This window comes from Conger conger, chromosome 4 (assembly GCF_963514075.1).
Source record: "Conger conger chromosome 4, fConCon1.1, whole genome shotgun sequence".
In the NCBI taxonomy this organism is placed as follows: Eukaryota; Metazoa; Chordata; class Actinopteri; order Anguilliformes; family Congridae; genus Conger; species Conger conger.
Window position 1 is genome coordinate 32025924 of NC_083763.1, and position 23594 is coordinate 32049517.

Consider the following 23594-nt stretch of genomic DNA (forward strand, 5'->3'; position numbering starts at 1 on the left):
CACCATGAACCGCGCCTTTTGCGGCTGCGGCCATTTGCGCTGGTAATACTGTGTCAGTAGGCCAAAAGGCAACACGTAGCTCTCGCATGCACGTGGCAACACGCAGACAGCCTTTTCCTTGCATACTCTCAATCATTTACAGTAAATCGCAGTTTGCCCGGCGAGAATAATACCACATGCTTTTCCATTTCTCACATCCTCCATGACTTTCCCTGCTGACTGAAGGCCTGAGAGGCTGTGAGGCTGTGAGGTTGTATTCCCGGTTCCTGGTAGTGGCATACCGCAGGGTTTTCCCAGAAGCAGACTGCTTCAGCAGAACCCGAAATGGCCAATACAGCCTTTAAGAGCAGAAGGGCCCGTTAAATCACATTCAAGGGAATGAAGGCGCAAGAGGCAACAGCAGGCAAAGTAATCACCTCATCCATTTCCTTGGAATGAAAAGCGATGAAAGCTAAATAAATGACAGATGATGGAAACAAATGTAGAAAATGTTGACTTGTCGACCACTCAGCTGATGGGTAAAGCTCTCAGGTCCTCAGGTAGGATGCCAGAATGAATGTGCCTGACTTGCAAATGCGACACACAGCAACACTGTCGGAAGTAACAGATCAGGTAAAAATAATACAAAACTCAGCACACAGGGTATACTGCATTCGCAATGAAACACAAACTACTGTATATGATATATATACTACAGCACAAACAAAGGCATTCTAAATATTGCCACACATTTCCTAAGGACTGAAATTACAATATTATCCTCTTTTACAAAGTTATTACAAAAGAACTCTGTGCAATAAGGTTTGCTTCCATCTCCTGGAGTTAACTTATATTAGCAAGCATAGAGCATAGAGATGGAAAGCGCCACTTGAACTGACAGCCAGCAGAATAATTGGCAGGAGTCCGCCCAAAGTGCGGCACCTCCACAGTTTGGCACACGTCAGTACCTCACCGCTACGCACCAACACAAAAAACGTTTCAGACACGTGGTTTAAGCAGACCTCTCACTCTGCTCATTGGACATGCAGCAGTTCATTAAGTCGCCTACATTACATTACATTACATTACATTACATTATTGGCATTTGGCAGACGCTCTTATCCAGAGCGACGTACAACAAAGTGCATACCCATAACCAGGGATAAGTTCGCTGAAAGACCCTAGAGGGAAGTACAATTTCAACTGCTACCTGTACAACAAAGATAAGGACAAGGGCCATATTTTTATTTATTTATTTATTTATTTTTTGAACAAACAAACAAACAAACAGAGCAAAAGTGACCAAAGTTAACTATCCAAACACTGCTTACCTAGCCAACTAAAAATACCGATACACAAAGCAAGTCACAGAGACAACAATTAAGGTTCACAGGGAGGTAGGGAGGGATGGGGAGAGGTGCTGTTTGAAGAGGTGTGTCTTCAGCTTGCGCTTGAAGGTGGGGAGAGATTCTATAGTTCTGACCTCAACGGGGAGTTCGTTCCACCACCGTGGAGCCAGACATAGTACATAGTACATACAGTACACAGACACGACGATGGTCCAAATGATGGGAGTGGAGATGTTCCCACTGGTGCCTCAAAACAGTGGGATTAATATTAACAATTATCATAAAAATAAAAAATAAAAAATAAAAAAAGACATCAGAGGCTTGAGGACTCAGACTTGCAGTTCTTGATAAATAAATGGAGGGGGGCATTTGTAAATGTCCCCTTTTTTCTTTTTTGAATAAAAGGTTTGCACCATCATTCCCCTCTGTCAAACACCTCAGAGGATCTGGCTGTGTTGTGTAAACCAGACTGTCCACAAACTAAACAGTGCTTACTTTATATAAAAGCTTAAAGTCTGGGCACTGGCCTGAGGTTTGTTTAATGACAAAGGGGCTTTCCTCTCGCTGCTTCCCTCTGCTGCCACAGGCTGTGCACCGATTAAGAACTCATATTCCAGATCATACGCACACAAGTAATCGAGCCTCATATATTGTGCCTGTGCTTTAGGACAATACGGAAATGTTGTATAGTATTGTCAATATATTCAATATTGGGCCCAGTGGTGCCCTCATGTGATCAAAGCAGACCAGACATGTGAACGGGGGGGGGGGGTTTGTTGGGGATGTACATTATTTTGCTTTGTACCTTTAGTCATTTCCTGCTTTCTGGAGCAGTAAAAGCACACAAAAAAGCCTTCAAACAATAAGGACCATTATTTCCTGAACGGGCAATTAAAAGGACTCCCTACATTAATCGAATACAATAGAGCCATAGATCTATTCAACTAAAAAAAAAAATTATTAAGTGAAGTTATTTTTTTTTAAAAATAATAATATATATATTTTTTTTAACTCTCTTTCATAATACAAGACATATTCTGAAAGAAGTGTGAAAAGTCCAGACTGGGCTTAATGGGTAACCAGCAGGAGTGTAATGTGACACAAAAATCTTTGTTTGGTATACACTTTCTTCTACAGTTGCTCTACTGAAAGTGTGGAGTAGAAACAGTGTGCAGATGAAAATGTGAAATACAGTGCAGTCTGTTAGTACTTGGACAGAGGTACACCTTCTGTTCTTTTGGCTCTGTACTCCAGCACACTGGATTTGAAATGAAGCAATAAGAGGTTCAAGTGCAGACTGCGACCTCTAGTTTGAGAGAATTTACATCCATATCAGGTGATTTGTGTAGGAATTACATCCATTTTTATCTGTGGTGCCCAAATTTCAGGGGACCTAAAGTAATTGGACAGTTGGCTTCTCAGCTGTTTCTAATTAGTAAGGTATATTCCCTCACATGTATAAGAAAGCTTTCAGTATCTAGTCTTCATTCTAGGCTGTTGGATGCCTTTCGAGTTTGTCAACACAAGGACCAGCATTGCACAGATTTTTGTTACACAGAGGTGTAAGGGCATAGAGTGGCACAGCACCACTGTTACAGTCTTTGGGGAAAACCTGCACTATACTGAAGTAGAATTGCAGTAAAATGTTTTCCTTGTCATCTAGATCCTTTGCTGCTAGGTGTATAATGGTATCCATAATTTTACCAAAAAACTGTGGTAATCAAGGTTTCACAGCATCAATTAGGAATAAAAATTGATAATGCATAAATAAGTTAATGTTGCAAAGACATATTCAAGCCAAGAACTTTCTAATGATGTTCATGAAAAAAACATGATGACTGATTTTTCTTGTGAAAGAAAGAAAGATTTGGCAAAAATAAATGCTAATGACCTCAATTAGTAGAAACAGTGGGCCAGATTTAGATACATGAAGCTTGCAGCACAAAACGTGGCCTGACGAGAGTGTGTTGGTGCGGTCGCAGTCTTCCTTGAAATCGTGAAATTTATGAAGGCAACAGTTCAATACGCAGTCAGCGAATTGGACTGCCTACAAACCACAGTTTGTGCGTGAGGCAGATCTTGAACAGCGCAGTTAAAACGCGTGGTTAGTGCATTGAATATCTTCTCTGCATGTTGTGGTATCAGTGTATCGGCTGCCACGTGAAAGCATATTCAGCATATGTGTATATATTCCAGCTTTGGGGGCTATTGTCATTTCCATGACGTATTTTATTTCTCCCAGAAGCGCAATTATGTCTATGGCTAGTTGTTTGACAAAGTCTTTCCCCGTTCCTTTTCTGTGGTAGTTTAGGAGGATAACTAATAAATACAAACACACAACCCTGTTTTTATTATTTTAGCAAGGCCAGTTGAGTATGCTCTGTTTCTAACAATGTTACATGCTAAAAGCGACGGACAGAAGTGACTAAAAGCAGAATATCAATGCATTCAGCCTACTCACTATTACTTGACTATTCTTTACTAGCGGCAACAATTTTTTAAAACTTCAAACACTTGTTACTGTCACAATGGCTGAGCATGTTATTTCAGTCATTTCCCACTGCGTCGCATGAGATATTGGTTATTTAATAAATACATTTTCTAAATACTTTCTGTGACAAACACCCAGCCTTAATTATTGCTTGGCTGCAATCAATGTAATATTAATAATCTGTTTTGAGTTGAAATGGTATGATTTATGTTGAAAATATTATTTCAGTGCAAAGTGATTTCAAGATTTGGAGCCTGTGTCTCAGTTTCTGTTGCACCTCAGTTTATGCCTGCCCTTGTACGTGATTTCACGTACAATCGACTGTCATTTAAGTGTGTGAACTTTAGTAAATTCAAGGAAACACATAATCAGCCACACTTATAATATATCTGCCCTTTATTTGCACGATCCGCCCTTAAATGCATATGCATTAAGGAGAGAAATGCATCTTGCAAAGTCTCACCTAGACGGCACGCATACTGTGGTTCCAGCCCCGTGCGCCAGTTTGATACATCCAACGCATGTTTCCTGGGCAGAATGTGTCATATATGCGGCTGAAAATCATCACAAAGGGCTTAATAAATCTGGCCCAGAGTGCCTTCACATTCCTTCAGTGGGAAAGACCCCAAACACTTGTCCATGTTCCACAGCTCTTGGACTTCAATATGCCCTTCAAACACAGTCCCCATTAGACTCACTCTATAGAATGCCTGGAATTTCTGCCTTCCGAGAAACCCAGAGTCCTGACCCAATTACACAGCTGGATTTCAGGAGGTTTGGAACCAGTGTGAGGAAGCAGGAAGTTTCAGGCAAAAGATCTCTGCACATAGGTCTCAGATCACCTGATGTCATGCTCTGTACACAAGTACAAAGGTGCTCGCTTTGTGTGTCAAATATTTGTGTATTATGAAACCTTCTTTTAGAAGAGAACTTCCCTGCAACTGTGTCTGGACAAGAAACCAGAATAGTTTGCAGTCTGGGACTGGCTCTAGGCTTCCCTTAACTGGTATCAATCAGCATCACCACTCTTACTGGACTCTAATGGCCAAACAAAAGCGTCCCCACCCGATCTTCTGCCGTGTCAGCACAGATTCTGCTTTGGGCAACCAGCAAGCGAGCAAAATGAGCACAAAATAGATTTTCCATTACTGTGACCAAAGACCATGTCAAATTATTCACACGTTTCTCGCTGAAGCAGTATGAATTTAGCTCTGTTCTGTACTGCTGTACTTTTTGTTTCTTTTCTCAGCGGACCAAAATGAAAATAATTTGTCTCCTGCATTTTCGCTCCCCCGTGACATCAGTGTACGCCACACCACCGCTATAAGAGCAGGGCAACAACAGCGGGAGACATCAGCGTTCCGCATGGCTGAAAGAATCCAGAAATATCTCCCGCCTGAGATTACTCTCAATGTGAGATCACGTCTTCCATCGCAGCTCTTGAAAAACAAGTATTTGCCGGTTTGCAGAGTCACATAAAGCTATTTTTGGAAAAACTGAATTACACAGGAGCTGTGGTTCCACTTCTAAACACAAACACAAACCAAGTATTAAAGACAGAAAGGCGTCTAAAATTTCACAGTAAACTTGGCAGACGTTAATCCCTGCTCCCCTCCACCGCAAGGCAATAAATCCGTTCCGATTTCCTCAATTATTCAGACAGCCTGGTCGTATTTTTGGGGAGGTTTTGGGAATTGCTTGTTGGAAGTGCGATGTAGTCAGGAAGAACAAATGCGCCCCAGAATTGCCAATGTTTGCCACATTCAGGAGTTGAACGGTTCACCGTTCAAGACTGTGGAGAGCAAGCGTAAAACCGGTTCACCTTTACAGACCTACCTTGGATGCACTGCAGAGACCCATCTTCAGCTCTTATTGTGAATGTTTCTCCCGGGTTCACCTGTACCAGTATGACCTATAAGGAGGAAATATGCATTCCATCACCCCCACGTCACATCGTTATTACATCTTGACCACAGCAAGCCACACTGCATCAAACACAGCACACCATTACACTATATCATGACTATATCCAGATAGCAAGCCATTAAATTACAAAAGCACACTACTGTCACTATGTCAGTTATATTTCTGGAATATAACCTTTTCTAGGGTGGCTTTGGGTACATTTTTATTATACCTCATTTTTAGTACACATATCAAAAGCAATCCAGTGGACCTGGGTCAAATACATAATTATTTTGGATTCAAATACTTTTCTGTGCTTGACTGATCTTGCCTGGTGCAATTGAGCCAAGAAAGTGGGGCTTGTACTTTTTGAGAGCATTTCATAGGTTCCAATACACCAGACCAGCTCAGTGAAGTATAGAAAAGTATTTGAATCCCAAAAAATTAGGTATACATGTATGACCCATTCATCAGCAGATTGGGATTTGAACCCACAACCTTCCAGTCACAAGCCTACTTCCATGAATAGCAGTCACACTGCTGACCACAGCCCAGCTAGGCCAAATAAGCCCATAAACTAAAGCCACAGTGACACCATTTGAAAGCACTGGTTTTCCCCGAGACACACAGACTAGCGGCACTCATTTACTGTGACATTATATTACCAACATGTAGCTGACACTCTTACTCTTACACAGAGCCATTTACAGAGTATAGAAGTTCATACAGGCCTTCACATATATACTCGAGCAGCAATTAATACAGAATAGAAGAAGTAGGGCATAATGTAGGTAGGGCAGAAGTACAAAACTTTGTGACAGTGGCTTCAGAAAGTATTCAGACCCCTTCACTTTTCCACGTTATTGTCCTGTACATTTAAAATTGTTTGCCCATTAACTCATAATGACAAAGTGAAAACATGTTTTTAGAAATTTGTGCAAATTTAATAAAATAAAAAACTGAAATCTGTCATTTATATAAGTATTCAGACCTTTAATTCAGTACTTTGGAGAAGCCCCTTCAGGAGCAATTATAGCTTCGAGTCTTCTTGGGTAAGTCTCTACAAGCTTTGCACACCTGGATTTGGACAGTTTTCCCATTCTGCCTGGAAAATCTTCTTAGGCTCCAGTCAGATTGGATGGGAAGCGTCTGTGAACTGCCATCTTCAGGTCTCAGGTCCACAGATGTTCTATGGGGTCTGGGCTTTGACTGGGCCAGTCAAGGCCAGTCAGAGACTTGTCCCGAAGCCACTCCAGTGTTGTCTTGGCTGTATGCTACGGGTCATTGTTGTGCTGAAAGGTGAATCGTTGCCTCAGTCAGAGGTCTGTGCATTCTGGCGCAGGTTTTTTTCAAGGACCTCTCTGTATTTAGCTGCATTAATTCTTCCCTCAATTCTGACCACTCTTGCTGTCCCTGCCACTGAGAAGCACCCCCTCAGGATGATGTTGCTATCACAATGCTTCACCGTAGGGATGGTATTAGCTAAGTGATGAGTAGTGCCTGGTGTTTGCCAGACATAATGCTTGGAGTAATTCCCAGAGTTTAACCTTTTTTTAATGTTCTCGTCAGACCAGAGAATATTTTTCATCATGCTCTCAGAGTCCAAGAGGGCCGTTATATGCCTTTACTCAAGAGTGGCTTCTGTCTAGCCACTTTACTATGAAGGCCTGATTGATGGAGTGCTGCTGAGATGGTCATCCTTCCAGCAGGTTCTCCTGTCTCTGCAGAGGATTTCCAAAGCTCTGTTAGAGTGAACATTGGGTTCTTGGTCACCTCCCTGACCAAGGCCGTTCTTGCCTTTCTCAGAAAGAGTCCTGGTAGAGTCGCGGTGGCGCAACAGGCTAAGATGCAGTGGACTTGCGGTTGCAGTTGGACTATGTCCAATCAATTCAATTTTCTACAGGTGGACTCAACGGGGCGGCCTGTAGCGCAGTGGTTAAGGTAAATGACTGGAACCCGCAAGGTCGGCGGTTCTAATCCCGGTGTAGCCACAATAAGATCCGCACAGCTGTTGGGCCCTTGAGCAAAGCCCTTAACCCTGCATTGCTCCAGGGGAGGATTGTCTCCTGCTCAGTCTAATCAACTGTACGTCGCTCTGGATAAGAGCGTCTGCCAAATGCCAATAATATAATAAACATCTCAAGAATAATAAAAGGATGCACCTGCCCGCAATTTGGAGCGCCACATCAAAGGGTCTGAATACTTATGTAAATGAGAAATTTCAGTTCAATTTCTTATACATTTGCAAATAACTCTAAAAACATGTTTTCACTTTGTCATTATGGGTTATTGAGTGTAGTTTGATGTGCAAAAATGGCAATCATATCCATTTAAAATGAAATTTACACAACACAATAAAGTGTTCAAAAAGTGAAGGGGTCGGAATACTTTATGAATCCACTGTGTATCCAGGATTAAACCAAGTGAAGGATTTAAAGAAGTGTTTGGAGTGAGGGTTGTAGAATACATGTTGTAAGAACAGAGGCATTGAGAGTCAAAAAGTCCCCTGATTCAAAGAACTCACTGCAGCGACTCACTGAAAAAGTTTTTTATCATCATGCTGCCATTTACCATTGGGCCCCAGCACATCCAAAGCATGCAAGAGAGAATTTGTATATACATAACAGAAATCTGAAAATGCAGAAATTCCCCTTTCTAGGTATCGACAAGCTTGAAACAACACTTCGTTGAAGTCTTGTGGCAGTAGTTCCTGATTTCATACTGTTCATGTTTACACTTGTGATGTTTTCATAGCGTGTGATATTTACACAATACAGTAAATATCACATGCTATGAAAATATCACAAGTGTAAACATGAACAGCGTCATCTGCAATTCAGCCTGCAATGTGATGCATATTTTGTTGCACATTTTCTAACTCTAACTGCGCATGGCCGCCCCTGAAAATGTGGACTTACTTGCTGCGACGCATCACTGTTCATCATGTGGGGCATCATGGACATTTCACCGCTCAGCAAGGCTGGCGGCAAGTCCAGACTCTGGTCTGTCATCATCATTGTGACGTACATTCATGGAGCCTTTTCCTGAAGAAGAAATGGGAACAAAGTGCGGTTAGCGTTAAATTCAAAGCAGAAGTGCACTACTACACACAAATAAATTACTTCTACAACATAGCCTACTTCATGCTAACAATGAACTGCTATCTGACAATGCTCCTCCATTTTACACTTGTGCTTTAATAGCTTAAAAACATCTAATTTGCCAAGAAACAGGCAATGTGTTCTGAAGCTCTGGTCTCCCGGCATGCAGCCAACAGCGGTGAACCAATGATATTACTGCCTTTACAGACAGCTAAGACGCAGCTACTTCTAAACAATCTACAAACACACACAGCAATTCACACATTTCTCTTTAAGAGCTCAGAATAACAAAACAAAAAATAAATAAAGACGGGAAAAACAGAAGCTATCAATGGCAAGCTGCACCATCCTGTGCCTTGATTGGGACTTCCTGGAGGACTTGTGGAATGTGGAACTGGATTTGCCCATTAAAACGCTTCTGAATATTTTGAAGGGAGGGGGGTGGGGTGGGGGGGTCGGAGGCCTGTACCCGTGTATCAGCCTGCACAGGAAAGTGCTTCAACAGGAAGTTCTCTAGCTCCTGACATGACAAAGCACACTCAGGGGGTCATCAGTGGAATGACCACAACGAGCTCTGCCTCCATGAAACTATCGACCACAGAAGGGGCAGGCCAGATAAACCGTCAGTGTGGACAGAATCTCACCAAACTTTTTTTCCACAAACAGAGTTTCATCTGAGTCAGCCTGTGAAAGAAAACAACCAAGGCGGACACAGGAATTAAGTTTTACACGAAAACTAAAAACGTTCCTGTCCTCACACCTTCATATTCCTCACTGGTCCTGACAGCTCAGCCGGTAAATGTCGCTCCCCCCTCGCTACCTCAGCGCTGGTTCATTTATTCAAACATGCACTTCCTTAACAGAAGCCCCAGGGTACGGAGTGACTTGCATAGCTGGCATTTTCCGCATGTTTTCCATTCGTAAAGACCGAAGCGATTCAGATCCAGCGCCCCGCCGGAGGGCAGAGCGCCCGGGACAGGAGCCGAACCCGAAACCACCCAGCGTCCAATTCTGCTCTCTTAAAGGCTTGAAATGGGGAGGGCGAGGCTGTTATGCACCTCTGCCTCTCTGTCACAGAAACTGGGATGTGCATTATGTAGCCTCATGCTGCACGACATCTTGCAAAAACTAACTTATTAAATAGCAAATGTTTTGGAAACAATCCTATCCCAAGACACTGAGGAAGGACTGTTTCCAAAACGTTTGTTATTTAATAAGAGTTTTTTGCAAGATACAGTGTGCAGGAGTAAAACATTTTTGATGATTGTTTAATATGAGTTTTATTGAATTATTTTCATTTGATTCTTGGGAACCGGGCCTGCCTGGCTCATCATTGGCTTACACAGGCACTCATAAACAGCACCATCTGCCTTTGCGACTCTTAGAGTCACTTCTGCCAAAAGTAGAATAGGGAAAGATCCACAACAGACAGAGACCAGCTCTCGTACTGCTGAACCAACCTGCTATGGACTTGTACCCAGCTTGAGAATCGGCCAATGACAGCCTGTGTCACCCATCCAACGGCATTCTCCGTTAGAAATTATGTAATTAGGCTTGAGCAAGTTTGTTCATTGTGACATGGCATGCCACAAAAAGGAGGGACAAGACATCATAACGCCAAATTAATTAATGACATAGTTTGAGGGCAGAAAAAAAAGAAAAACAAATCAACACACCTGACACACTTAGAGATTTCTTTCACACGCAGATTATTAGCAGGATGCCCTCATGATGCCATCAGCTTTTATAGTAAATGTAGCCATTTGGTAACTGAACCAGCTCCATTGCAGAGCAGGGGTAGATCAGCTTGTGGTGATGGCTTCTCCTCCATTAAGAGGAACGGTACCAGACCTGCATTAGATCAACCCCTGAATGTAACCGAGGTGGTGAAAAACTGATAATTCAATTAGGAAACATTGAAATGTTTCAACTAAATTCAAAGTTTTGAAGAATACTTGGCAGACCTGAAGCATAGATTGCCCTGTCGTGATATGAGTTGGTGGTTATCTCTGAGTGCCTCTGTTCTCTCAGACTACATTCTGTAGCTTTTTGAATATAACAACCTTTTTTTCATCTTGATATTGGAGCCTTTTTCTACCTTTCTAATATGGTGAGATTAAACAGTAAACATAAAATAATGTTTTCTAAATGTTTTCAAAAGTCCTGTACAAACTTTGCATACAAATATTCTGGCGGCACTGTCCCATACAGGTGTCAAACTTTCACTCACCTCAGGCTCTAAAATGAGATGTTTCCCAGAGATTTTTAATATTTATGGATAAAAGGCTAGTCATTTAGGAGACAATAACAAGGCAACGCAACATTGCATCTTGGGTGGTCTTCACGACTTTGGCTATCTCGCTTGCTTCTAGCTCTCCCAGACAGCCTTGATCATAACGAAATACAAACGTTCAAAATGAAAAGTGAAAATAAATGTTTGGAAAGGTCAAATTTGCTACTTCTTTTCTGACACATTAAAGCGGAAAACAATTTATTTTTTATCTAAGACCAAGTATATAATTATATTATATAAAAAAATCCAGGGTGCTCAAGACTTTTGCACAGTACTGTTCTTGTGAAATGGCCTGTTAGTGTGATGAAAGGTTACGTTATATGATCGTTCAGTCTTACTCCGGCTCAGTGAAACATTTAAAGTGTTTTTTCCAATAATTTCTTGTCCATTTCATTCTGCTGTGGGATCACCTGGCTCTGATTTTGCATCTCATGCCAATGAGAAACCAGGAAACAGCTTGGCAACAGCTTGGCAACAGCTTGGAATTTGGGAGCCGCTTCTAAACTTCCGTTACACACTCATGACACACACCGAGTGGAAAGACCAGACCAGTAAAAATTAACTGGGTTTTATCTTCAAAGCCACTGAGCTCTGGAACAGCAACAGCAAGAAACGCTGCAAGCAAAAAAATTGTTTTGTTGTTTCATATTTTCAGCACTGGTCCATATCTTTAGAAACACACAGGAATCCAAAAAGATAAAGAAAAAAAAGAGAAGAAAATCTGAAGGATTTTTCACAATTGAAGGAACCATCCCTGACACCCAACCTTCAAAATCTCCATTGTAGTATCGCCTGTCAGAAGACTTTTGCAGATGCTTAGGATCAATCACCTGAGAGAGAGGGAAGAGTAGGCAGAGAAAAGGAGACCACAGATTTCTACCTCCTCTGAACGGCCCGTTCCATTCACCGGAACCCATCACAACAGCCAATCTATGCTACATAGCGATTGGTGAATCTTCACAGCTAGCAAGTCGGAACAGTGCAATGTGCTAAAACCCAAGTAGAGCCTCTCTGGAATGTGCCGTCTCTCATCTGCCCATGGGAACTGGGGTGGGGGTGGGGGTGGGGGCGGAGATGTACCATTCAAACCAGAGAGTACAGGCTGGTGTGCCTGGAATCACTCTCCGGGGAAATGTGGATTCTTCCACAGTTCCTGGACGGGAACTGACGCATTCTTCAGCAAGACCAATTTACTGCTAAATTAAAGGGGCCTCCTGCTTTCTCCTTTGATCCCCAGACTGGTTTTTACAGGCAAATGGGTTCCATGGAAAAGAAAGGGAGAAGAAGACTTCTAAAGACGGCAAATGTTTCAACGTAGAGTGTCTTCACCAAGGTGAGACCGTGACGTGTGGCTGCTTCGGGCATGCTACGCCGACTTTGTGGAATATTCAGCCAGGCTCATTCCAACCAATAACTCATGCTTATGCTAGAATGATAATTTTCTTCTGTATTTTTCAAATACTTTCTTTTTCCCTCAATTGGCTGATTACACTTGTTGGCCTGTCCCATTGCTGCACAGTTGGTTCTGGGGAATGCAGATGAAGGCACGCTTAATTCTTTTCATGCGCCAAGCTGTGCAGTTACTGTGTCATAGGTACAGTAGTGGTGGGAATTACAAATCATTTTGCTGATTCCAATCAGTTTGTTCACTTTTTTTTTTTTTCCAAGTCACCGACTGATTAGTACAGATTTTCTTTTTCATTCCCACTACAAGACTCGCCTTTACCACTGAAGTGCATGCACAAGCATACAAACAAATCATTGAGAGTGATGATCCAGTACACTCAGTTCACTTTAAAGACTCATTCAAAAAGATTTGCTCATTCACGTAATGCCCAACACTAATAATAGGACTGCAAGCTATGCACAGAAGGTACTGGCAGACTACAGATGACCACAGTAGTTGTTCCTGCTTGATAAGACGGGTACAATCCTTACTCCCAGGATGATGCCAGGCCAATAACACCTAAGTGCGGCTGCAAAACACACAAATGGAAGAGGCCCACCTCTGATCAATGCTGGTCAATGCTGCCGTCTCCAACAGGGAGCGCTTCAGAAGAAGGGAAGGAGGGAGGGGGAGGAGGAGGCTAAGGCAGAGAACACGGGTGCCTATGTGTGAGAGACTTGAACATATCCTTAGTCAGGCCACATGCTGTAACTCAATATTATACGCTTCCAAATCATTTTAAAAAGCAGATGTGAGCCCACCTGCAAATGCGCACACAGACGGACGTCTGCGCCAGAACAGCCGTTATGTCATAGCGCTCGGAGGCTGACCTCAGCTCTTTAGCCTAGTTTAATGACCTCCATGTCTCTGCCTGACCCCTGCCTTGATACAACCTCCCTACTTTTTTTACCAACAGCTCAGGCCCCAGTATCCTTACTAATCCTCGCCTTGCTACAGTTGACTTACTACTCATGTATGTGCGTGCCGGAAAGAAAGCAGCAGTCCGCTCACTCTGTTCCTCAAACTGAGCTGGAGAGGCAGGCACACTCAAACTACTGCCACTCATCAGACTGATCCAGGGTTCATCTGACTCAGACTTTCCACAGATGGAGCACAACATTTGTTTAGTTTTTTTGTTTTTTGTTGATAGCTAACAACTGTCACAATGATATTTATGCCCCTTCAGGCTGCATTGTACATTTTCCTAATGTGTGCTCCTCAGTACTAGAACACACTCTATCTCTAATTATCTACCAATCTCTAATTATTAATTTGTAAGCCTTAATAAAGGCAAAAAAGTCAGCAAGAGAGATGATGCTCCTGACCATATGGTGGACATCACTAATCACTAATGAACTTACAAGGAAATACCTCACGATTCATACATGAACATAGTGGGGAACAGTTTGCTGTAGTTCAGAGAAAATATAGCACTATTGCTACACTTCAGCCTGTTGTGACCAAATGAAAAGGGTATCAAACACCGATATCCTCTACATGAAAAAGGCATTTCCCCATGACATTTAATCCTTAGCAGCAATAACTGCCAAACATTTTGCTGAATTCAGTATCAGCCTTTCACATCGTTGTGGAAGCTTAGCCCACTCTTTTCTAACTGCTTTATATATTGCAAATAAATTGGTAGATAAATTGGCATAAACTGCCATTCCAGGTCCTGCACAGCATCTCTACTGGGTTCAAGTTAGGACTTTCACTCGATTATGCTTCAACTCACAGACAGATGATCAGACATTATCCTTAAGAATGTACTGGTACAGAGCAGAATTTCTACTTCCTTCAATAAAGGCAGGTCATCCAGGCCCCGAGGCAGCAAAGCATCACCACACCATCACGCTATCATCACCATGTTTTGACTGTTGGTATGATGTTCTTACTGTGAAATGCTGCATTTGCTTTCTATCAGACATAGTGGGAGTATGGGATCCTTCCAAAAAGTTCCACTTCTGACTCATCTGTCCATAGAACACTGTCTCAATAGGCTTGGGGGTCTGAAATGGCTTGGAAACCTTTTCCAGACTGATACATTTCAACAACGTTTTTTTCTAATCTCTTCTGGAATTTCCTTTGATCGTGTCATAGTGAGCCTGTCGAAACTTTGTGGTGTATTTCACTCTGATGGTAAGTTTCAATATGAGTGGGGTTCAGATTCAACAGGGCTGGCTGCAATCAAGCTTAGCTGCTCAGCTGTCAATCCATCCATCCATTATTTTAACTTGCTTATCCTGAACAGGGTCGCAGGGGGCTGGAGCCTATCCCAACATACATTGGGGCGAAAGGCAGGTTGCCAGTCCATCGCACAGCACACACACCATTCACTCACACACTCATACCCATGGGCAATGAGTTTAGACTCTCCAATCAGCCTAACCTGCATGTCTTTGGACTGTGGGAGGAAACCGGAGTACCCGGAGGAAAACGGATTATCCGGAGGAAACCCACGCAAACATGCAAACTCCACACAGAGAGGCCCCGGCCGACCGGGATTCAAACCCTGGACCTCCTTGCTGTGAGGCGGCAGTGCTACCCACTGCACCATCCCTGTGTTCAATCAGCCAAATCTAATTTCAAGTAAATTTGGTTAATTGGTTGATTAAGTAACTAAGGGGGGCAAATTTACAAACGGATGATATAGGTTTTGTGTTTACTCTGTCTAATATTACATTCTGTCTAAATACGTGAAACCATTCAGTGTGACAAATATGCAATAATAGAGGAAACCAGGAAGGGGCAAATACTTTTACGGCACTGTAGATAATCCATGAGGCACACATTGATTGCCGCTTGTTCCTACATTGTTCCGACTTAGACTTAACTCCACAGAAAGAAGATTTGGTTCCTAATATGATGAATTAAGATAATGGCCAATGTCATGGGCAGGTATAAGACAGAGAAACAATAAAATGATTGCATCACTAAAGCTGTAAATAAGGGAAAATGGCTCAGAAATCTGAACCTTATTTATTATTCATTTTTTAACAGTCAGACATGCTTGGTTATTGGTGGTGGCAGTGTAGTACAATGGCTTGTAATGTGGGCTAATTTTAATTATTACAGTAAATATCCAGCCTTATAAATGGGTTGTGTGGAAATAATGTATGTCAAGCGACTCTAGATAAGAGTGACTGATACATGCCAAAAGTGTAAATGCAAACGCATGCACATGAACAAACAGGCACACATAAACATACCTTGAAAGACATGTATCATCTGATAATCATGATTTTCCGACAACACTATGGCAACCACCGTTGCCCTGGTAATAGCCTCCCTTTAAGGTCTCTACCTTAATTTTAAGATCAATTTATGATGTGAGAAATTATAGGGCATTTGAAAAGCAGTTCTCTATTCAACCTGTAATCTGGCCTGAAATTGCATGGCTTTGGCAGGCTGTTCCCTTGAGCACAACTTTTATTCAGCAGAGCAAAACCACAAACTTCTTATAATCCCTGCACAATGGTGACGCATTCATATGAAGCATATGAAGACAAAAAGGCAATTCTTAGGAAATATGTTCTTGCAGGTTTTTGCAATGGTTTTTCCCTATCACTCTCCAATTTGGAATGCACAAACATAGTGAGACCGCAGTTCAAAGCTCCACTTTCAATATGGGAAAGCACAGACAAGCTCTCCCCAAAAGCATGTGATGCCAGCTGCCACTTCTTACCACGCCGCAGTCTAGAAGTCATGTTTGAACAGTCCACTTGCAAATCAGAGGGCTCTATTTTCCGGAATCAATGTTGCAATGACCTCGTACACTGGGCGTGGCTACCAGAAGTTGGTATTTTCATGTCACGCACAGCTCGAAGCAGGTGCCGCAGATGGCAAATGGGCTGAATTATGCTGAATGTGCTGAATATATTATTTTCAGCAGGAGTCAATAAAAAATGAGAAACTGTAATCATGGCTGACTAAAGCCCTCCCTTTGCAATGCTACAGTCAATGGAGCACCATGTGAGGCTGCCGTCACTGGCATGGTCCTGATGTGAAGCCAGACTGCGGATCCAATGCATGCCCTAGAACAGTGTCTTCATAAGAGCAGCCACCAAGCAGCCCCTACATTTTGGAAATCAACGACCCATTCTTGCAATTTTGCTAGCGAGCCATGTCTGCCAAGACTGCATCTGTCCTTTCCCTACTTTTCCCTCAGACTCTCTATGTAAATATTTTACTGCCACGTGATATAGAACTACTGTCAGAAATTGAACACTGACCGTATTTATAAGTCAGACCAGTCAGAGATTGCTGAAATTAGGACATTGAAGGGGTCTTGTGCCTGCCACGACAAGACAGTGTACATAAGCCTTAGCCTAAATAAGATTTCTGACCAGGAAAACAATCATAATGAACTTCTTTGGTTTTAACAAGATGCAGGTTGGGGTAATGACCCTACACTGAACACTGAACTAAAACACTTCAATGCTGTGCTAGTAGTACAAATGCAAAAGTATTTGAGTAGAATACCATGAGAGGATAATATGTTTGATTTTTCCACTAAATCAATGGACCATCTTCCCCAACAACACAATTTTCAATGAGGTAAGCAGTCATCATAGTTAGTGCCTTTCGCTTAACTGTGAGAGTGGTTGCTGGAGCTGTTAATATCAGCTGTAAGAGATGGCTGCATTTATACCCCAGCACCATCTGTGTGAAGCATGTATTCAAATACATCTTGTTGAAGGACACCAAATGCCAATAATGTAATGTAATGTAAACACCAATGCCTTTGCCAAGTCACAGTTGAAGTACAATGCCTCCATCAAATACTGTCTTTTGGATACTATTGGAGACCAATGATGGAAGTAGTTATTCAGCTGGCACTGTTGCACAAGGCATTAATGTAGGGTGATGCACATGCAGAGGACCATGCAGGTTAGTCACCTGTCCATCCTTGGATCGATCACACATACAAAGCCTGCGTATGGCTTCACATTTATCTATTGGCTGACCATATTCATCAGGCCTGGTTGGATAAGTGGTACCTTTCTTTGCCATTCACTTTGCCATTTTTCCTGCTTGGATGAATGTGACAACATAGAACTCAAAGGAACTGGACAGATGAGAGGAGCCAGAAGTTGTGGCAACCAATATGGTGCCCATTGCACCATAACACACAATTTCACTGGACGACATAGTTCAGTGGACAACAAAAACAGACCAGGAAGGTTGTAAGAATGGCATGTCAATGCTTGTGATGACAAGTATTTTTATTATGTCAAAAATAGCAATTATGTAAAGAATAGTATAAACATTATGATCATAGGATAGATGAAAAGAAATTCTAATCTCTCAAAGCACACATCTACCTGATGCTCACAAGTTCTACTTGTTGGAGCAGTACGTATATCATATAAAGAGAGTTTAAACAGCAATTAGCACACTCAAGTAGTTGCACAGGAACACGGAATCAAAATTGTTGGTCCAAGAGAACCATAGCAAGCATGGCATGTTAAAAGAGCCAAATGACTCCTGACAAGACAGTAGGTTAAAATTTCAGGTCATGGTCTCTGTGTGTGTATCATATATTGCTGTATGAACATATTTTTCCATCAGCCGCGATGTACCTGCCCAAACAGACAGCATGGTCTGCCAAAAAAATGTATCCCTGCCCACCTATAATTTATAAATAATCTGTCATTTATCTTACAATTTGTAAATTAATTTAAAGTTGATTAGACTACGCAGGGATGTAAGGCAGGAGCAAGGCAGGAGCAAGGCAGGAGCAAGGCTGGGTTAAGGGCCTTCCTCAAGGGTCCAACAGCTCTGCGGATCTTATCGTGGCCACACCCGTGCTTGAACAACCAACCTTCCAGATCCCAGTCATATACCTTAGCCACTAGGCTAAAGGCAGCCCTACCTCTACCAAATCTCTGGCCTCTAATAGGTCCTGCACTGAGGGGGTGGTGCTCACCTTGCTCCCAGTACATATCAGTCACTCTGCAACAAGCCTCCGTGGGGAGCTGCCGTTCCTCCACACAAGTGCCCCCACCACTGGGTTCGGACATGTCTGGACCTAGCCTGGCGTCCCGTCTGCCTCACATCTCTGTCAAAGGGGCCTGTGTTTTAGGAGCACTGGGGGACTGCCTTCTGAGGGACACCCCCGATGATCCTAGAAGCATTTAAATGGGGCTCCCGCAGGATCGCGACCCCCTCTGCCCCTCCCTGCTCTCCTCCCTCAGGGGTAGAATAAGAATAACAACATGAGGGCAGTTGCCACACAAGGTGCCGTCATCTTCCCCACTGATTAATCACTGAAAGAAGTCAGAGTTACTGTAGCACTGTAACTCATACCATGGTTGACTTATACCCCTTTCACACAGAAGCAACGACCCGGGAATGTTCGTTGTAGCGATATCTCACTCAGGACCGCAACTGTGCTCTCGACCTGGGAATTACCCGGGACTGACACAGCTCGGCTTTGGTGTGAAAGGGGGAATCCTGGTTACTCGACCCGGAATTCAATCAAGGAACCTGTTTTCACTTTAAATCAGTGTCATTCTTTATTTTATGAAAATCATTTTGCAACCTATCCTACCTTTCTAGTATTAGGCAGTTCATATTTTTAATACAGGCCATTAACTCCTCCAAAACTGCCTCCTAATAAATTTTTCTAATATTCATAACTTTTTTCTGTGTGATTAAGGTCATCTCACAATTAATGATGTTCACGATCAATTTTGCATTTTGCATTTTATTGGTTAAAGTTAAAATCAAGGTTGTGAAATGTAAGGGCAACCTGGAGCTTTGTATCAAGCTTCACCAAAAGTTATTTTAGAAAATACATTTATTATTTCTCCTGCCAATTGCTAGAAGATGGCTCAAAAGCGAGGAGGCACCACACCACCTCAGATTTGAAATCCGACATCAACATTGTCTCCTTAAAATGTTTTGTTCCCCATTCATTAGCTCCATTGTCACGGAAGATGTTAATACAATAGCCTGAATTTCTACCTGCAAGTTTCACATTTAATCGAAGGGAAAACCAGTACTAAAGATGGCTAGCTTGTTCTGTTCAATACGAACAACGTTGCTAAGCTGTAACAGTCGCCACAAGTCTTATGTTAAACAGAAGGATACCAGCACTAAAGCGGGCTGGCTGGCCTCTGATCAACAGGCTACGAATGGTAAAATGTTGCTTCTTAAAGAATCAATGCAGACAATAATGAAAACAATTCTATGTGATGTCCCTGCATAACAAAGCTGCATAACCTAAAGGAAAGAAATCCTATACATTGAATCTCCTGTGAACCTGAACTGTGCACGCTAGTCCGTTTTATTATTTATTGCAAAACATATATAGCCTACAGATGAATTCACTGGAATATGAAGTCCACATTTAATGATTTTGAGACAAGACAGCCCAGTTCAGCAGTGACTTATGCGGAACTTGCAGACCTGGCAAAGTCCAGGGTCAGGTGTGAATGGCAAGGACAAACCCGGGACCATTGGGCGGTGTGAATGGGTCAAACACGAGTCGATCCTGGATTCAATATCCCGTGTATATCTCGGGTCAGCTACTGTGTGAAGCACTGATGTATAATGAGAGCAGTGTGCGCAGGTGTGAATGTGGTGTGAGTCTCTCCAAGGTGTTCAGAGAGTGTGTGTGTGTGTGTGTGCGCGCGCACACGTGAATGTGCTCTGCTGCAGCTGCACATCACTGAAGTGAAAGAAAGAAGTGAAACTAAGACTAGATTTAGTCTCTGTAACAACCTGTAGTTTCAAAGGGAATACAACAATGCAGATCCTGAAAGCAATGCTTTTCCTGAAAGATGGTACAAGACTTCCACAGTCCTGGATACCTCTATTAAGCCTTATGATGTCCTGCAAGCCTGCATTATGCCATGCCACTCAGTCCTGTTGGTCTCCATTATGCTGCTTTCATAATGAACCAGCAGGCTTTAATGAAACATCACAAACCTCCTTCAGAAGCTAGATACTCATTCAGGGGGTCGACAGAACAGATGGATACTTTTATAAAAATGTTCATCCCAGTTTCTAAATGGCAGCTCAACTTCAAACAGGTCATAATGTGGACCAACCACCACTATAAAAAAAAACTAAAACAAAATGACAATCCAACTCTGAAGGTAGCTGTATACTTGCTACGGGAACAAACTTTGGCTAGTTCGTACAAACTAAATGATACAAAATGACATGATAACACTACCTCAGTGTGCAGCTGCCTGGTCAAGACGTTCACACATTGACATCAATGCAGATCGCCTCCAGCTGGCCTAAAATAGGTGGGGGGGGGGGGGCATACTCTTCATCCTGTGGATTATTCACTTAAAACTTAATAACTTCTACAGTTTGTCTTTTTTTGGTAAATACATGTTCATCAAGCAGTCTACTAAACCCTGGTAAATATTTGAAAGGACAGGGACAGCTGTCAGGTGAGTATTCATTTATTCCTGTCCAGGTGTTCTGTGTGTAGTAAAGCCAGTCAAATTGCTCTGCAACACCATTAAGTGGGTCTATACAGCTGTATAGCAGGCTTTAGGTACTAACCCTAAAAAAACAGACTGTCATTGTGGAGGGAAAACCTTAAACATGTCCCACGCCTAATCTGTACATTGTAATGAGAATAATGGAAGCCCAGAGTGAGCATAGGAATGCATGAAGATTCAATCGCTTAAACAATCTCCATGGGCCCCTAACTGGACACCCCCTCCCCAACTTTGAAGTTGGAACATTTCTTATACAAAAGTTTTCACGGATATCATGTCAGGAGAGTATCGATTTCACACAGAATGACCCAGAAAAGACAAAGAATGCCATGAAGCCAGGTCCTGGCGGGCCGCAGGGTGTTCTGGTTTTTGTTTTCACCTTAATATCAGCCAGCAATTCAGACCCAAGTAACCAGGTGATACACATAAGCATGTAATAGACTGATTTAATTGATCAATTGTATGCCGAGCAACAACAAAAACAAACGAACAACAAAAATGGCCTGTGGCCATCAGGAATGAAGATCACTGCCATGGAGTGAAGGAGACTGTAGGGGTGAGTGTATAAAGAGAGAAAGTGGAGGAGAAAGAGAGCAAAAAGACTAAGAAAAGACTGTGTAAATGTGCAAACAAGGGTACAGTGGCAGAAATGGGGAGTTGAATCAAATTGGTGTGAAAGAAAAAGAGTGACTGAGTGAATGCATGCATTTATCTATGTGTGTATGTGAGAAAGAATAACAGCAAACTACTGACACTAATGTCAGAAAAAGGAGTACGAAATACTTCACAAAACAAGGCTCAGCCAGGTCTCTGACTGCACCGGTCTCACTCTTTCCACCAGCCAAGCAGACACCAACTAGAGCCAGTTAATGAAGGCACTTCTGTAAAAGACAATAGCCCTTAAAAACATCTTAACCACAGACGGGTATGAGAAGGGAAACATGCTCACATGGTTCCAATCAGTAGTAAATTTGGTACTATTCAACTTAGTACTTCCATAATTGGCACTACCTCAAGATGGCTGCCACTGTCCTGGAAATGGCATTACTGATGAGCCTGCCTTGCCTCCTATGAGTGTTGTCTAAGTTCGTCAAACTCGTGGGTTAGGCACCTAAAGCTCACAGTGTATGAATCAATGGAAGCAGACAATAGCATTTAACATTTTTCCTGGATTCAAAATCTTTCTAGGGTAAATAAAAATAAAAAAAGATCAAAAATCAATGAACCTGGTGTTTATGCGCACTCATCTCTGATTGGTTAATAACAAAATCAAATAGATTTGTAACAGGGTTACACAACGTTCATAGTAGCGTCACAGCTTCATCACGTGACAAAGCCTAGACTCTTATCCAGAGCGACGTACAACAAAGTGCATACCCATAACCAGGGCTAAGTGAAAGACCCTAGAGGGAAGTACTAATTTAATTAGTAAATAGGCTACTTTTACTGAATCTGCCGAATTTTTGTGAGGAAATTTGAATATGTATTTTATGAATAGAAGAGCCTAGACAGTGTCACTTTCTAGTGTTGATTTGGCTTTGTCTATCGTAAGATCACCATAACAAAATAGTCATGATTGGCTCACAAACTGTTTGTATGCTATGCAATACAATATTCCCTGGTAAGACTTTTACAGTTTTTTTTTACCCAAAGTAGCAAGCTGGATCGTGCCAAATATCAATGGCAGATATCGCAAGCTACTATACTACTGCTACTATCGTACTACCCTCAGTTCTCTAGCACGATTTTACCACACTACAGGTACTCGTAGAAGTAAAAGGTAGAAAAATGCATAGCTCTTCTCAGGGATTCTCAAGAAGAGACTATAAAATAATGATTGGTATATTTCTTGTCTGTTGACACAGAAAGTGTGGAAGCATTTTGTATCAGAATTAGGTGGGAGAGTGGAGAGATTAGAGGTTGGTGGAAGCAGGGTGCGACTATGCCAAGAATCAATATGTGGAGCCATTGTTTGAATATCAAACTATGCTGAAAGCCTACCACAACTGACAAGCTATACAGCGTGACCCAAGCATGTTTTCAAAACCTTATAATTTAATGACGTAAAGTTAACTATTGACCTGGAGTCACGGAAGGTAATTCTCACCCCCACCACCTCTAGAAAGCAACACAGCTGTTTTTTTAGTGTAAGCCTTCTTCTATTTACTGTAAGTTTATACATTAAACTGATACAAACAAGAAGAGTGGGAGTGGAGCTGGGTTCCCAAGATCAGACTTCAGCATTATGCAATAACGGGCGAATTTGATCCCGATCCTGCATCATCTAAACACTCTCCTCTTGTCTGGTAATGGGTGTTGTCCAATGTAGGCCAACCTGTCCCCAACGCGCAAAACAGTTTTTCGGTCAGACAGACAAAAAAATAAAAATATACAATCGCCTGCTGTCTGATATGCAGACCCTATATCCTGCAAAGGACTCCCAAAAAACAGGACCTATGTACCAATAAACAGGCCCCATGTCCCAATAAACAGGTCCCGTGTCCCAATAAACAGGCCCCATGTCCCAAAAAACAGGCCCCATGTCCCCATGAACAGGCCCCATG

The 23594-nt window shown here is 42.3% G+C and overlaps 1 protein-coding gene across 1 annotated transcript in view; it reads right to left on the reverse strand.

Moving 5' to 3' along the window:
• Positions 1-23594, reverse strand: part of LOC133126251 (fibronectin type III domain-containing protein 3B-like) — a 137583-nt gene that overhangs the window by 97974 nt on the left and 16015 nt on the right. The window contains exons 2-3 of the mRNA XM_061238265.1: positions 8643-8768; positions 5656-5731 (exon numbers count right to left, since the gene is read on the reverse strand). Coding sequence (XP_061094249.1) covers positions 5656-5731; positions 8643-8753 — 187 coding nt within the window. The 5' untranslated portion in view covers positions 8754-8768. The remainder of the gene's footprint in view (positions 1-5655; positions 5732-8642; positions 8769-23594) is intronic.